The sequence below is a fragment of the Python bivittatus genome, unplaced genomic scaffold, assembly GCF_059951505.1.
Source record: "Python bivittatus isolate LINGU-HERP-01145 unplaced genomic scaffold, Pbiv_v1 ctg000700_np1212, whole genome shotgun sequence".
Taxonomy (NCBI): Eukaryota; Metazoa; Chordata; class Lepidosauria; order Squamata; family Pythonidae; genus Python; species Python bivittatus.
In genome coordinates, this window is record NW_028277098.1 from 71,392,888 (window position 1) to 71,410,239 (window position 17,352).

The 17,352-nt window shown below is 39.6% G+C and overlaps 1 protein-coding gene across 7 annotated transcripts in view; it reads right to left on the minus strand.

The window, feature by feature from the left end:
* Window positions 1–17,352, minus strand: part of NAV1 (neuron navigator 1) — a 297,342-nt gene that overhangs the window by 201,183 nt on the left and 78,807 nt on the right. For 6 of the 7 annotated variants that reach the window (XR_015798556.1, XM_088154270.1, XM_088154272.1 and 3 more), the window contains exon 4: window positions 11,102–11,944. The exons of the other annotated variant lie outside the window; for it this stretch is intronic. Coding sequence is in view for 5 of the 6 variants with exons in the window: in XM_088154270.1 (XP_088010396.1) it covers window positions 11,102–11,944 (843 nt within the window). In the remaining variant the exon portion in view is untranslated. The remainder of the gene's footprint in view (window positions 1–11,101; window positions 11,945–17,352) is intronic. 7 annotated transcript variants of the gene reach the window in all.

Here is a 17,352-nt window from a genome sequence, read left to right on the forward strand (position 1 = left end):
TGTCCTGGGTGCTTTCAGTACCTACACACTTAAGTAGATAACAAAGAATACTTGTGGAATAAAACAGCCTTCCCTAACCGGATGACCTCCAGATGTTTTTGGATTAATTCTCAGAACTCCTGCGAGCATTACCAAAGAAAAGATTTCTTCAATACTAGAAATCTTGTTTGTTTAATTCAATCATTATGGCTGAATTCATACAACATGCTAAGCCCTAAATCTGATTGTACAAAAGACTGTTGCTGTATCCACATAATTTTCTATTCCCAAATTAATAAACTGTATTATGGCTTCATTTACACAGCACACTGGCTGGATTTTTGCAACATGTTAAACCACATTACCTCCAGTTTATCATACTATGTGAACCCAGTCTATGATTGACCACTGGTCATATTACTTCTACAGAGCAAAAATCTATACTTATAAGTTAATAATAGTTAACAGTTAAGTCATTAACAACCATATGAAGTGTCCCAAATAATGACCTGTGAACTGAAGGCAATCATCTTATATACATTTTTCCACATGGTGGGGAAGCTGGATATTGTGCAAGACTTTTGTCTGCACATTTAACATGCTCAGTTTAGTGGACTTAGGATATCATGTGTACATTTTTTATTCAGACTTCACTCCCATTTAATGTTTGTCCATTAAATCAAGTTTTCCTGCAGTGATGTAATTTACTTCTATTATGTAATTGAAATAGGATACCCAATATGCTCACAATACCAAGTTGTACATCACCTTCCCAGGCCAATGGGAGAAACGGAAGAAGTCCTGACCCGGTGCCTGAGGCTGCCAGGGTCTGTACAGGGAAAAGGGAAAACAGAATAATTGTTAATTCAGAAGTCTTCTGATTCCAGGATTGTACCATCTTTGATTCTTGATGGGGTTGTGCTCCTCAGAGAGAGAGCAGGTTTACAGTCTGAGGATCAAAACTCCTGGTAGAAGCTGGGGCCAGGAGGGCCTGTGCCACCTTGGACTAGTATGCCAACTGCAACCTTACCTGGAACAGAATGCACTGAAGATGGTCACTCATGCCTTTGTCATCTCCCAATTAGATTATTCTAATTTGGTCTACATGGGACTGCCCTTGAAGACACCAAGAGACTTCAGTTGGTTCAGAATGTGTGGTCCATGTGCTTACTGGCCAGTCATGTTACTGTACTGCCATGTTACACTGCTGCTGTGAGAGCTACAGTGAGTTCACGATGCTAGTCACTGCTTAGAAAGTTCTATATGGCTCAGGGCCTCAGTGTCTAGGAGGCTGCCTTTCCCACATAGATTCTGCCTATGTGATCCAGATACTCAGAGAATGCCTAACCGGGATTGCGAGAGGGGATGGTGAGTATTCTCAAAGGCAGCTCCTCTCCTATGGAACAGCCTGATCCCTAGGGTAAGAATGGCCCCCACCATCATGGCCTCCTGGAGGCTGGTAAAAGACTCACTTTTCCAGAAGCCCTTTTGGGTCTGACTGTAGAGCCATAACGTATATAGTTATTTATTTGTTACATATTCACATTCATCTTTACCTATAATACACTGTTATAATGTACTATTTCCTATTGTTCTTTTAATATCTGTAAACCACCTAGACTGCATTATAACTGAAGAGTTTCTGGCTGGCATCAATAAATAAAAATGCAAATGACATAAATTGATGCAGACGACATAAATGACCTATATTCAGATTTAACAGAGATTCAGATTTAATGGAGTCTCCCTATGCCCAAATGGTCAGTTACATTGAAGGTTTATCTTATTTATTTACGTGTTTATTTATTTATTTTTCCTGTATGCTTTTCAAATGTGAGCATATAATGGTTAAATTCAAAGCCATTCCTCTCCAGCAAATATGTTAATCTCTTAAAGAAATCCCTTGTATGCATGTTTAACCACAAAGTTAATTGTATTAGCCCCTGACTGTGATCCATCTACTCTGGCATTTTGCAAGAAATCTAGCAATTTTCAGTTTCTATATGATCCACTATAAATTAGTCAGTTGTTTATCTGTAACTAAGGTCTCCCTCTTGCCCCTGCCCATCTCTGTACACTCATGCAATTTGATGCAGAACTGCTACACTGATACCTATTTTTTACATCATCACACAAACTAAAGAAATTGGCAGTTCTCCAGAATTTAGGGACTACTCTGTTTGTGGCTAGAAGAAGCAAAGGCAAAGAAGATGAAGAAACATAATCGCCCTGAGACAATCAAGACATAGACTAAAAATTCGTTTTTAGATGTAGGTCATGTTTGAAATAATACACGTTCCAATATATACAAATGCCAAGCCTAATGTTTATACACATAAATTTAAACAATTCCTCTGTCATATGACTCAGCCTGAGAAATGAACTAATGAACTTATACCAAAGCAGAAACAGACCCTGGAAAGGGGAACTGGCGCATCAGCAGTGTTCAAACAGCTTTAGCGAGTGATCTATGGTATGGGATACCAGCTACCAGGGAAAGTTATGTTCAAACCTTTAATTGTGAACTCCATCCTTCTGACTTGCTACCCAGAATTTCTAGTTTGCTTCCCTCCTTGCTTTTCCTCTTGGGGCATATTGGTCAAAAGACATAACAAGTTGCAAAATAAGCTAGTATGATTTTGCTTTGGGTTCATGCTTATTCCCTCTTTGGATTGTGTATATCATTCAACTTGCCAAGTGTCAAGGGGATATTAATCACAGGTGACTATAGGATTTTCCAAAACAGTGGAATTCTACCACTACAGATTTCTCACCACAGAAAAGAGAAGTATAATGTTAAGGTCAGGCTAGAAACATGAATCAAATTTCATCTGTCATATCTGGGTATATATTTACTTCTTCAGCACAAAATCCTCAGAACAAGATTAAAGAAGGATTATCTTATTTTTGCCTTCAGAAAATTCATTAAGGATGATATGTAATAACTGATGTCTCAAATCAGATTCATCTTACCATCCACAGTATCCCCTAGTTCTCACATATATACATCAGCTTATTTATCTGAGATTTTCATAAGCCTTCTACTCATTTTCCTAGCAATGTTTCCATTCTCCATTCTTATTGCTGTGACACTGAAGATCCTGTATGAACTGAATAAAGTTTCTTATTACATCCAAATCAGAAAAACTATGGTTTTCAACTCTTATTTCCAAACTCATATGATAATTTTAGCTCTTTCATTCAATTCTGTGTCATATGCAAATTTAATGAGCATTCCTTCCATCTTATTATCCAAGTCATTAATAAAAATGTTAAAGAATTCTGGGCCCAGAATCAAACTGTATGGTGTACTTTATCAAATATTTTGCTGAGATCCAGATACATTATATCCACTTTCTCACTAAAATTGAAACAGGAGAAAAGTAACAAACTTATTCTTGACAAAACTGCTAGCTTCAAGTAACAACTGTACTGGCTTCAAGAATAGCATAGCAACTTTATTGATTTAGTCATCTGACCATATCAAAAGTATATTTCTCCTGGGTGCACCAGTATTTTTTAGTTTTTAAATATAAGAATCTAAGTAAACAGTCCTTTTTGTAGAATATAGTTTGCAATCAAAGAGGATATGTGCAATGTCTTCAACAGCTGGTGCACCACAGATACAGAGTCTTTCTTCAGATGGAACTCCATGAAACCTCCCATGGAATCTACTTGTTCAAAACAAGCTCTAGAAAAAGCTCTTCTAAGATGCTGAGGCATATAAGTTGTTATTACTTTTCTAACTGAGAGACTAATTTGTGTTAGATCCAATATTATCTTGAGCAGCCACATCCATGACCCTTTGTTTGAAACTTTTCATTGCCTTCAGATCGGATTGGACTGAGTATTAGATGGAGAATCCATATTATTAGATGGCATTTGAAAGTTGGGCAGCCCAAGTGCTCTTCAAAACAAAGCTTGGGTAATCTATCTGGGTCCATAGATAAGATCTTCAGCCAATAGTTGAATATCTTAATCACTATATGGCTTTGCATAGGGGGTTACTGGTTGCAAGATGTCTACAGACTGATAGTTTTATGTTCTGCTTTAGAATCTTCCCATGTAGATTTTGTGGTCCCAGTGAATTAAGAAATGTATTTTACTTCTGGCCGCTTGTTAACATATTTGAAGCCTGCTGGGATGGTATGCTTAGCATATACAGTACTCTAGTGATGTAATTCAGATGCCGAGGAACCAGTGAAAAGTGAGATCAAGAGTTGAATCAAACCAATGATATAATTAAGCAGTCCCTGGTACTATTCACACTGCCATATAACCAATGGTATATTCTTACACTTTCCAAGACAAATATACATAACATACAACAGCTTCATTCTTGCTAACTTAAGATACTGGCTAATTAATGCTAAGGATACATCTGCACCATCTATATTTAGTCCAGGACATGCCTCAGTTCAGATGATGCAATCTGCAGTTTGTCTTCAGTCCTCTCACTGATTTGTAAGCCATTTCCAGGTTTCTTAGCATAGATCTTTTAACCTTATTGAATATTTACTTTGTAGATGACTCCTGTTTTAGTTTGAGTAAATATCCCAGGACATCTCTAATCCAACTTCCTCTACTGTCTTGACATTGTATATAATTTATGGAATAACCTACAAGAAACCTGCAATTCCCTTTCTTTAAAAAAAAAAAGAGAGAGAGAGGGTTGGTTATTTTCATAATTTGAGCGGCCGACATATCCCAAAGGATATATTCAGTCAAAACCTAAACCATAGTTTAATGTTACAAGGATAAGTCCCAAGGGTTTTACATTCCCCCTTTCCTCTTCTCTCTGGTATGACTGTAAGTAGGTCAAAAATTTCCACTTTGATTTTAGAGTAACCATGTTTAGGGTATTGTCTAAAACCAAACTGAAGTCTTACTATATGACTAATTAATCAGCTTCATACAGTATTTTTTGAAGTTGGCTTGCTTCTACCAAAGATTAACCACAACCTATCCAAATTAGGAATGTTAGGGCTAGCAGATTTTTATCTAAAAGGAAAGAGCTGGTTATAGTTTGTGAGCTCCTCATAATACTGAGAGAAAGAAGTACAAAAATATGGGATGCATTGAAAGATTAACACTATACTTCCATATACATCTTTACTTCTTTAATTGAAATTTCTGTATCATGTAATGAATGGCTTATTTTCATATACACATCCCTGGGCATATCCAGGAGAAACTTCATTTATAGCTTCTGGCATAAATCAACTATAAATTGAGGTCATATTTTAAAATATATCAGGGTACTCCTTGTTGTGTTCTTATATTTCCAGAAAGTATTTAATGATGACCTTTACAAAAACTTCCCCCCAAAAATAAGCAGTAAAGGGCTGGAATAAATTACAACTATATTAATGATAAAAGAATGAAAGGGAATTTATGAGCTGTTGTATCATTAAAATAGGTGCACAATAAGTTGCCTCTTATGATGTGTATTGAAACTTGTTCTTGTTAATATAATAATTAACAACCTGAGAAAAAGTGTGAACAGATTTGCAGATGATGTCAAATAATGTAAAGCATTTGAATGAGAAGCATACTGTAAAGTCTTCCAAAACTCTTGGGGCTTTACAGGGATGAACAATGAAATGGTAAATGAATAAATGAACTTCTTAGCTGTATGCCAAGTGACATAAATTAGGATAAATATCCTAACACTGTTGGACACAACATTACCTTTTGCTACATCTTTAATTGCTCTTCAAACCACCAAGGATAGCTATCACAAAACAGAAGCACTGATAAGCTATGGTTACCAAAAAGAATAAAATGAATGTTTTTAAAGGAGTACAACACTTTCTGGTGGTTGTCATAAATATATGTAAACATTGGAAAAGGCAGAAAGAGCAACAGAAGTGAACAGAAACTTAGTGCTTTTATTTAAAGAAAAACTCAGATCATACCTCAAGCCCAGAGAAGAGATTCCTAAGAAGGAATCAATAAAATATGCAATGCAAGTGAATTGAAATAGAGATAGGGATATTCTGTTCCAATAAACAGATCAGATACAGATTCTGTTCAAAATGAAAACAGAGATAGGGAAGAAATTTGTTTGGCTTATAAATGTTTACAGTATACATGTTCCATCCTGTATGCAAAATGAAATGCAGTTATACATCTAACACTACATTTTAATACACTTTGCTCTGCAGTTTACAAACCATGAACATAAAAACATGTATAACAGGTGAAATTGCATTCAGAACTACGTATATTTGGGAATCATTACCAAAAGTACCCGAGAAGAAATATGCACAAAAATACACACTAGAGAAAGCATATACATATATATTTTGTGTTGATGTTTTTAAATTATAGCTGCTGTGGAAACAAGATAAATTGATAATATTAAAAACATGAGAAGCTGGGCAAAATCAAGCTTGAGATATTTGCCCATCTTCTACAGTAAAGTTTCTGCAATGAACAATATTATAATTTAATCCAAGAGACAAAGAGATTGAAGAAAGATTGGAGAGTTCAAATTAAGTGTGTCTCTTGTGTCAAGGTTTGAAGGCTGCAAACCAAAGGCAACTGGAAGAAACTGATTACTCCCTTATCGTAATTACTCATTATTACTTCATATACTATTATACATTAATTAAACCATTCCTGAAAATATCCTCTGAAGAACATACACAATAACCTATTGGTTCAGATGTATACACAAAATAACAGAAAATACCATATATGTGTGGGTATGCATGTACACATACATGTGCTAAGGCTATCTGCAAAGCATTTTAAAAAAAGTGAGAAGAATGAACAAAATCAAATGAAAATTCAAAATGAATTCAATTTATCTTGATAAATTAGAGAAGTAGGCTCAAACTGACAGAATGAAGTTTAACACAATCAAATGTAAAGTTCTTTATCTAGAGAAAATAATGTAAATATACACTTATAGAATGTACACTTCTGTAACTATACACTTATAGTATATGGTTAGGCAATAATATGTATGAAAGGAATCTTGGAATTATATTTAATCACAAGCTGTGATGTGCTTGCCAAAAAGACAAAAGCAATTTCAGTAGAAGTATAATTTTCAAATCATAGAAAGTAATGTTTCCACTCTTCTGCATGGTCACACCCTAGCTCAAGATACCACATGTTAAGTTGGAGAACTCAGAATTGATATAAAGAAGGGCTACAAAGATGAACCGGGGACTAGAAAAGTGTCTACAAGAGTTTGAGTAAACAGCATATTTAGCCTTCAGAAGAAAAGACTGAATGGTGATACAATAAGAATCTCTCCATATGTACTTGAAATGGTGTCAGACTGAAGAAAACTATGACCTGTAGTCTATCATCCCGGAGTACAAGACATGGAATAATGGCCTTAAGACAGATTTAAATTGACATTCCTAACAAGTCATTTAAGGAGATAGTGAATTCTCCTACCCTGGACATATTTGAGTAGAGGCTGAACAGTAATCTATTTTGGATACTTTCATTTGGATTCCTCCACTGAGCACAGTATTGAACTCAATTATCTAAATGGCATCTCCCACCTCTGTGATTCTATGATAAGCATCTATTATTCTAGGATAGGATATTTGGAAAATTGCAAGGAATAAGGAGAATACAGTTCAGACTCAGGAGAACCAGTAATCAGGTTTTCGGCTTTGCTTTCCCTTCCTTGTGATTCATTCTACATATATGATATATATGTCTGTCTGTCTGTCTGTCTGTCTGTCTATCTTCAGGATGTATTTATTCTTTGGCATGGAAGAAGGAATACTAAAGAGGCAGAGGGAACTGCCCTAGGAGGGGAGAGCTTGAGGAAAGTGGAGACCAAGCATTTAATCTCAAAATACAAAATCAACCCCTGAGCAATTTGCTTTATCCATCCTCTAATACAGGCTATGATAAACCCTCCACTTTTTGTTTCACATTTTTAGTGCTTTCCCCCCCTCATATATCGATCTGCAAACCAGAGGACCTAGACATTCCTACAGCCAACAGAAAGAGGGGCTATGGAAAAGTTTAATCTACCTGTATTGTCTAGATTCTGTAGTCTTACAATTTCCAAATGACAGTTCTTTCTCTTGTTTGTCCCAATGGCTCTGCCAATGACTTCCTCTTCCAACACACATCTTATTTTTCCTCTTACAGCCTGATATGCTGTATTTTCTCTCAGTTCTGCCAATGTCCAATAACTTCAGTCAAAATCCTTCTGCTCTGTGATAGCTCTGTCGTGTTACCCAGCTCTACCTAATGCACATGGATATTCAATGTTGTTTTATGCATGCTGTTTTCTCTACGTAAATACAATGATTCAGAAGTACTTGGACTGCCATTATTGAGTTCACACCATCTTCAAACATAACAGAATACATCCAATGAACTGATTGTTTTTCTACCCAGAGATCTTTGTTTAGAAAAACGTACGCTGGGCCCTGCTGGATCAGACCCCTGGCCCATCTAGTCCAGCAGCATGTTCTCACGGTGGTCACAAGCTGCACAAGGAAGCCCACTGGTCTCCCAGCAGATGGCCTTCAGAGACAATCACACCACCATCAAAGAAAGCTAATACCCATTGATCCCATGACTTCCATGAATTGATCCAACCCTATTTTGAAGCCAGCCAAACTGGTAGCCGCATCTCATGGTAGCAAATTAAAAATCAGCCACCCCTTCCTTACTCACAGAAATGCAGGGCTGAAAGGTGCCATTTATGCCATCATCCAATTCCCTTCTCAGTCTAGTAATTTATCTTAAAGCATCCCTGATAGAAGGCTGTGTACTATCTGCTTAACACATCTGGTAAAGGGGAATATACCATCATTCTACGTAATCAAAGTACTCTGGCTGATAGAAAGTTTTTTCTAACATTCAGTTAGAAGTTGCCTTCCAGTAACTTAAATCCATTATTCCATGACCTGCACTCTGGCCCTGAATTACCTACACTTGAGGCAGCAGCTCTCCAGAGATTTGTCCTAATCTTAATGGATTTGAAGGACTGACCCCAGGATTTTTTCCATGCCACGTATGTGCTACACCACCAAATTAGGACTCTTTCTCTATTATTTTATGCAGTGCTTCCTTAATAACACTTATTTTATTTCACCCTCTATTATTCTGTTTTCAGAAACAGTCTCTTCCAAAATGCAAGGGTCCCAGACATATCTTTTTCACATTCTAATATACCGTAAGTCTTTCAATCCTAAATCTATGGCTTTTCTGTTATTCCAGCAATATAGCATATCTTTTTTACATCCTAATATACCGTAAGTCTTGTACCGTAAGTAAATATATGGCTTTTCTGTTATTCCAGCAATATAGTTCTCAACTTTCATAGCTTGCTCCTAATTCCCAAGCTCCTTTCCCATGTAGATATTTCTAGCTGGGCTCCTGCAATCTTATTTTCTCCCAGTTCTAGTCCTAGTCTATTACCCAAAATTCTAGTGCTATTGATACCACAAACCATGTTCTTTGAATAGTTCAAGTAGTAGCAACAGTTGCTAGTCAGTCCAAAGGGTGTGGTAGTTTTCTAAGATACAGACAGCACATGACCCAGGAGAATGCAGACAGATAATCCTAATTTTTTTACAGCAGGATTCCATATGCTTGTTGAAAACTAAGCCCTATCAAGTGTATGTAGGATTGCTGTTCAAGAGCATCAATCCTAGTATTTTAGGCACCCTCCCAAACCTCCTGCTCCTAAATGTAGATACCCCTTTTGAATTCCCTCCTTCCTGAATAGATATCAGTTAGACAACAGTATTTACTGGCGGGGGTGGGGGGGGGAGGTTTTGTATTCCTTAGTGATGGATCATTATGAGCCAAGCCGTTGCATAGAAACCAAATTGTTGGTACTTAGGCAGTGCTGCTATTTATTCTCTCTATGCTAAGCGTACAACATTTGCAAAGCAGCCATTCCTGGGCGGATGTCTCAAACAGAGAAATTCCAGGTGGAGAAAGTAGCAGCGGCAGCAGCAGCAGCACTGTTCCTTTGCAGATCTCCCTAGTAACCAAACAAGAGTCCATTCTTCTCTTCAAGGATGCATCAGCCCATCCTTCCCTCACTACAGCCTTGTATCCCCACTTTTCAGTTGCAGCTGGTGTAGAGATGTTAGTGACCACTCCCCTCTTCTACCAACCTCAACAAGAAGGCAATAATGGGTTATGGTGTGTCCAAGCACATCTGCTATACCATGGGCGCACAGCCGTCTATAGGAAAATGCAGAAACAGCCTACAGCATCTCACAATTTGTGCTCTCCCAGCTTTGTGCATGGCTGCTCATACAGCAGTCACGGTACCTCTCTCCCCCTCCCCACAGACATACTCTATACTTACCCATAAACTGCCTGCAGAATAATTAGAATGCTACCGTGACATAACAGCAAACACAGAAAAGGGCCCTTTCTACTGTCATTCCCCAGCGAACAAATGGGGAGCCATCCATTTTAACCCGGGTTCTCACATCCCCCTGCAGTGTAATCCCGCTCCAGTCAAAAACTCTGGATCTAGATTTGTCCCATTTTTACCATTTTTCTTTGCTTGTTCACCCTGCTCCGCTTAATTGGCTGAAATGGGAAACAAGGTTTCTGTCCCTTATCTTTCCCTTGACTTGGTATGTCTGAAGCATGAAAAAAAATCAGAATAATTTCTCTTCTGTATGGCCCATTTCAGTTATTCATTTCATATTTTGCCTGAAAACAGAAGACATCTAGCCCATATGTGTCAATTTGGTCAGGTTAGAAATGACTCTACTTTCCCCTAGAAAAAAGAAGCAAGCCTCTACTCTCCAGGAACAAAATAGGAATGCATAATGAAGATGGCAGGAAACCCTCCCAGAGCGCTGACAGCTGGAAAATGACCAAATTGAAATGGCATACCCAGGATATCCCTTTCTTTGGAGTGTTACTTGCTCTTTCTAAGCCTCCAAGTCCCCTGCTCTGAAAGACTCAACGCCATCAGGCACCAAACAGCTTCGGTCTGTACGGAGGGGACAAAAACAATGGAGAGTCACATTCTAAGCCATGCAGACTCCCAAACAGTCTGTTCTCCGAAGGAGCGTTGACTCCCGGTCACAAGCCCCAATAACCTTCATCAGCAAGGCAGCTATCCATCCACGGGGAGGAAGGGGACAGGCTGACTCACCGAGCATCTGGCTGAAGAGCAGCTGCTCCAGGTCGCCCAGCACGGTGACTACCAGTTCGGGATCCACCTTCAGAAAAGCCTTCTCCTCCGGCGGTGCCCCCTTCCCGGCCGGCTGCGTCGCCGTTTGCTGCGGCGGCTGCGGCGGCTGCTGCTGCTGCTTCTGCTGCGCTGCCTTGCCCTTATTAGAAAGGATCTCGTCGTCCGACTTGGGGTCGTCGCCACTGCCGGCCTCGGGCGCTTTGCTGAGCGGTTTGACTTCGGCGTAAGGCCCGCGCGGGATGCGGCTGGGCTTGCCGAGGTTGGAGGGCAGCGGCGCCAGCGGCGGTTTGTTGCCGGCGGCCGGGGCCAGCTTAGCCTGAAAGAGCGAGTGCTCGGACCTGGAGAGGTTCTTGGACATGAGCGAGGGCGCCTGCTTGCCGCCTTTGAGGCTGCGGCCCCCGAAGCCTTTGGCCGCCTTGGCCATATCGTCGCTCCATTTGGGCTCGTAAAGCTGCATCTTCTTCTCGCTGTCGGTCAGGAAGGACAGGTTGGTGAGGGACTTCTGCTTGCGCAGATTCGAAGCCACCGGCACGCGAGCCTCCACGCTGTCCGACTTGAAGACCTTCAGCTCAGCCGCCTTGGGCGCCACCCCGGCAGGGCCTTTGGGGTTGGCGCGCTTCTGCATCATGGCCTTGCTGCCCTCGGACGCCGCCTTCCTGAAGCCCTTCAGCTCCTCTGGCCCTTCCTCGCCGTTCAGCTCCGCGTCCTGCTGCAGACTCTTGACGTGGTTGCTGCCTCCGCCGCCGCTGCTACCAAGCATCTTCTTCCCGCCCGCCGCGAGGAAACCATTTAAAAGCCCAGCTTCTGAAGCACGGAGGGAGAAGAAAGAATGAAAGAAGGGAGGAACGGGAAGGAGGAAGAAGGCGGGTGGGGAGGAAGGCGAAAGAAAGGAAAGACGGGAGGTGGAAGAGGAGGAGGAGGAGAAGGAGGAGGAGGAGGTGGTGGTGATAGTGGTAGGATAAAACAGAAAAAGAGACACGCTATCAAAGCAGCCGGTGCTACCTTCCCCGCCCCGGCGCGCTCACAGAAGCGCAAGAGCGCACGGCCCCTCCTCTCTTCCAGCGCCGCTGAGGAGAGTGAAGGGGACTAAGGCGCGCACAAAAAAAGGCCTTTCCTGCCCCCCCGCAAGATGCTCCTGGCTGGCTCGGAAGAGAAAGAGAATGGAGCGGGGGGCGCAATACGCGCGCGAGGCTATTTTTGGTTCTGCGAAAAGGAGGCGTGGGTAATTGTGCGTGAGGGATGTGGGTGGGTGGCTGGGTGTGTGTGTGTAATGTATCTACATAGGAATAAGTACGCGTGCGCGCGCACCAACGACAACTAGCTGCCTGCCGCCTGTCTGCGGTAGAAAGGACTCGCAGAAAGCTGGGGGGGTCAGCGAATTTTCAACAGATGAACGGGACATCGGAAAGGCATCCGTGCAAACCAGACTGATATCCTGAGGCCATTTAGGGCTTCCTCTGTCTTATCCTCCAAGTCTCCCAAGACAGAGGACAGTCACAAATGGCCCTTTCCCAGAAGGAATCCTAGCACTTAAAATAGAAAGCTCTGTTTAAAGTAACTTAGGCCACCTTCAGAATATCCATTGGACTTACTGGAAACCAACTCCTTTGCATGCATTTCCATGGTTCCTTCTTATACATCAGTTGGAGCCCAGCCTTCCTTCTAATCCCAATACACATATATCTGCACACTTACATACTGTTTTACCTATGGAACTCTTATTATTCCTTCTACTATGGAGATACCATGTCAGAATTCAGTAACAGTGAAGTGGTCCTTACGAGCTATGTATGAAAAGGCTCAATGGTCATCAGAAAGGATCAGTGACAAACTGAGAAAAAGAATGCACAGATGCAAGCTGTCAGTGCCTTGCCTGGCAGAAGAATTGTCTTTCCCATGTAGTTACATAATCTTTCTCTGTATGGCTTCAGACTGCTGCTATATTAGTACAGTGATTCAAATTAAACCCACTTCTGCAAGAGACCTGTGTAAAAGATTATTTTTGCTAATGAATATCTTTGGCCCTGGACAGCAGCTGTCCATGTATGTTGGGTTCCTCATTCCAGTTCAGTGTGAAGCATGAACTAGAGCATGTACGGAAAAAAGAGGTTGCACACTGCAAACAATTTGGAATATAATTCATCCATGGAAAATGTACAATCTGCACCAGTCTGCAGTTTTCCCTCCCATCAGCTAGATGGAAAATATCAGTATAGCCTGTGAAAGGTAGTTTGTGGGAATCGTGTGTGCTGAATCAGTTTGTTCATTCATTCATTCATTCATTCATTCATTCAATAATTTATATTTTTGCTTTCCACTGCCTAAAACAAGCCCAGAGCAGGTACCATTAAACATTTTGTTACATAAGATGATTTAAAAGCAGAAATTTTTAAAGAAATAGAGTATCAACAAAGGACTATAGAAAGTTATTCAGAAGTTAAGCAGATTCCTGTGGAAGGAGTAAATCCATGAAACATCTTGGTCCCATATTGCTAGATGTAACAAACAGAACTTTCAACTGAAAATAGGCCAGTGGTTACTGATAATAAAAAGAGGAGTCACTAATTCTCAAAATCAAGGATTCTTGACTATTAGAGCCTGCAGATCTTCCACATACAGTAAGAACTGGAGGTGTCCTTGTGACAAAGAGATTGAAATATGAAGTCTCCAGTTCAAATCTTGCTCTGTCACAGACATGGAACTTGGACTTGGGGAAAGAACCTTCTCCAGTGATGGATAGTGATATTGGCCTACCTTCTAGATTTCTTGTGAGATGATCTATGTGAAGTATTTTGACTACTCCAAAGCACAAAATAAATGCTAAGTATCATAAGTAGTTAATGTGAGGTATTTTAAAAATGGTGGTAGTAGTAGTAGTAGTAGTAGTACTAACAATAAAAATTAATAAATAGAGTAGAGTAGAAAGTTTGTCTTATTTCTAAGTGTTTATAGCAAAATGCTGCTTTAAAAATATTTACTCGGAAACATCTCCCATTGATTTCAATGAAGCATCTTTCCAAGTCAATATTCGTAAGATTGCAACTTCAATATACACAACAATTGTAGCAGTAGTGACCTGAGGAAAGAACAATTGCAAAAGCTGCAGAATTACAACAACACATAATTCTCTTGGTTTTCAAGATAATTCCTGGACTTTCAACCATTAACTCTCTTAGATTGGCAGAAAAAGAAATACTCAGACAACTATCCATTTTAAGAAAGGAATACCCTCAGGAATCCTGCTGTTAAGTAAACAGATCAATCTGATGACATAAACCCAGACAAGACCCAACAGATCAGCTCAAAGATGTCTATCAAGCAAACTACTAGGAAAGGAAGTGCTCACTCAGGCCTGAGTCACTGCTGTATTACTGGTCAACCAAAGCCAGCCCTCAAATCCCCAAAACAACTAACATAATGTAAGGCAGGCCTCTTATCTCTGCATGGATAGACAGTGACTTGGGGCCTTTAATGTCTCATCTATGTTACTCATAGGCTGTTCTGGGTTTCGTTTCTGCTCCTGCTGTTCAGAATACTTTGCATTTTGGACATGCACAGCAGAAGTAGGGGATTTGTTGTCAATCTGAGTAGGAACCTGAAGAACCACTTTGTGAAGTCTGCCTGAAATTGTTAGGGAGCTATAGTATGAAGCTAATTTTACTTGCATGGGAACAGATACATCTTATCTCCTGATATCCCTGTTTTCACCCAATTCACCTAATTCATCCCAACTCGCTAATGGGTGGTTTAACCAGCCATCTCCTTATCTGATGAAATTATCTTCAAGACAAATCTGTTATGTGGTCTGCTATACATTAAAAAAAAAAAGGTGCAGAGTCATTACAGATGGGCCTCTGAATATGAACCTGGGGAGAGCTGATCTGAACTAACTTGAAAGATAAACAAAAATCCACATTTCAAAGAGATATGTCTAGAGCATAGAAGGGGGCACAGATATAGCAAATCAGAAGGAATAATTATGGATTTCTGGGATAAAAAATAAGACTTAGATTAAGCTAGATATCATTCATATATTTTACATTTGGATATTTTATACATTAATATTTTACATGTTAATATGAGCCATCTTGAGTTCTCTTAAACATGAGAAAATGGGATAAAAATAATCAAATTAAAAGTAAATAAATACTGGGTACATCTACATTTCAATGGACTGATTGTGCTCCTTAGACTAAGACTACAAGTGAAGGCTAAACAGTGAAGATTTCTGATGTTTTTTTACTGAACCTTGGGTTCATATTACCATTATCATAACCCTTACACATACAGGGTATCATAACCCTAACAACCCAATAGAATGTTGGAAGGAAATTGTGTAAAGGGAACCAGAATTCTGTCCAAAACATAACTCTTCCAAACCTGAACAGAATGAGACCAAATTTGGAGGTCAGGGGGCAGGAAAGCTGGAAAGAGAAAGTTTTAATACAAAAATGGGTCAGAGCTAATCAGGAACTGCAGAGGGGGAAAAAATCCAGACTAAAGTCATGTTCTGCATATCTGTACCTTTTGGGGATACCAAGGATATAGATATAATATGGGGGCAACTGGTTGGTTTAGAGCCTTCCCAACTAAATGTTGACCATGCAGGAAGATGATAGAGACACCAGACAGGAGAAGGCTGCTTTAGAGGTACTAGTTCTATAGAAGAGGAACATTCTTATTTTTAAATTCTTCTTAAAGATTTGTTGTTGTTGCTGCTGCTGTTGTTCAAACATTGTACAACAAGAGTCTGCTTGCAACTCAGTATTGAAGGGGACTCTAGTCTCACATCCAAGAGAAATGAAGGTTTACTCACTCTAGCTTTGGAAACAGTGAGTTCCACAAGAACCTGGACTAAGAGAAAAGTTCAAAAATAATAGTGTCTTATGGAACTTGAAAGACCAATGAGTTATTGAAGCCCAAGTTTTGATGGTCTAAACAGATTCAAAGCAGTCTATCTGCCACTGTATCATGATACAAATGTCTACTGTTTAATGTATTAATTCAACTTATAAAAACATAGGTGTCCCAACCACACTTACAGTACAAGTTACCACTGCACAGTCATGGAGTCCAAGTCCCAATCTTCCCCCTTGGGTGTACAACACTGTCCGCATCTTGTCCCCAGCCTATGAGTGAAACAGTATAATAAACTAACACTATCTCAGCAGATCTTCATATATTTTCAGTTCAGATATTGTATAGGTCAGTATGAGCCATCTTGAGTTCTCTTAGATTTAGAAAAGGATGTAAAATCTGTAGTTGTTTCCCCTAATCTTCAAGATGAGGTCAGGTATTGTGGGTGTATTCAGAGGTGAGTTTCTGAAGTATTTAGAAGCATTTCCTGTTCCCCGGTCATTAGCCAGCCTCCACCACAGTCATTTCTTTCTTTCTTTCATCTTCTTCATTTCATTAGTTCCTTTCATTCCAGTCACCTCCTTCACTTTCTGTACTTTTGCTACCCACTTCTCTCTAGGCTTTAATAAAGCAAAAGAGCATATGGAGAGGAAATCTCTATTATTTTATTTGGGATGGGATAAGATGGTGAATTAGCCAATTTTGCTTCAACAGTATTCTGAAATGATTAGTCTTCCATTATTTTATTCAGGGTGGAAAAGAGGGAATATATTAGCAGTATTTCAATAAACAATAAACATATTTATTTAATAAAGCAGACAGGTTGGTGGAAGTGGTTGTGCAAATAGTGGCAGGGCTATTATGCTGTAAATCTTACTAGCAAAGTTAGGATGGTAAGTAGGTTTAGGACTTTATAATTATAGAAGTCTTTATTGTGAATGTAAATAAATCATAGCGTACAGTGAATTTATTGCTTTTGTGTAATTCTAACTGAGGTGTAGTTTTTATTTGTTTTTATTTTTTATTGTGGTTGGACTGCACCCCAGTAGGAGGAACATTACAAATAAAAATAGCTTGTTTCTGATTCTGCTTTAGAAGTACTTTGAAATTATACTAGTGGGTAGATAACTTTGTCTTTAAATACAGCACCCCCAGTAAACTCACGAGAGGAATATTGAACTGAGCTTCTACTGCTTATTTACCACTGAGTTTTTATTGCTTATTTACTATTTTTTTCTGTATTTGTCCATTTCAGTCACTTCCTTTCCCTTATAGTAAGAAAACGGTTACCCAGCAGCTAATCAGTTTCAGTTCTCCTGCTCTACAGGACCTAGCTAGTTGCACAATCGTGGCAG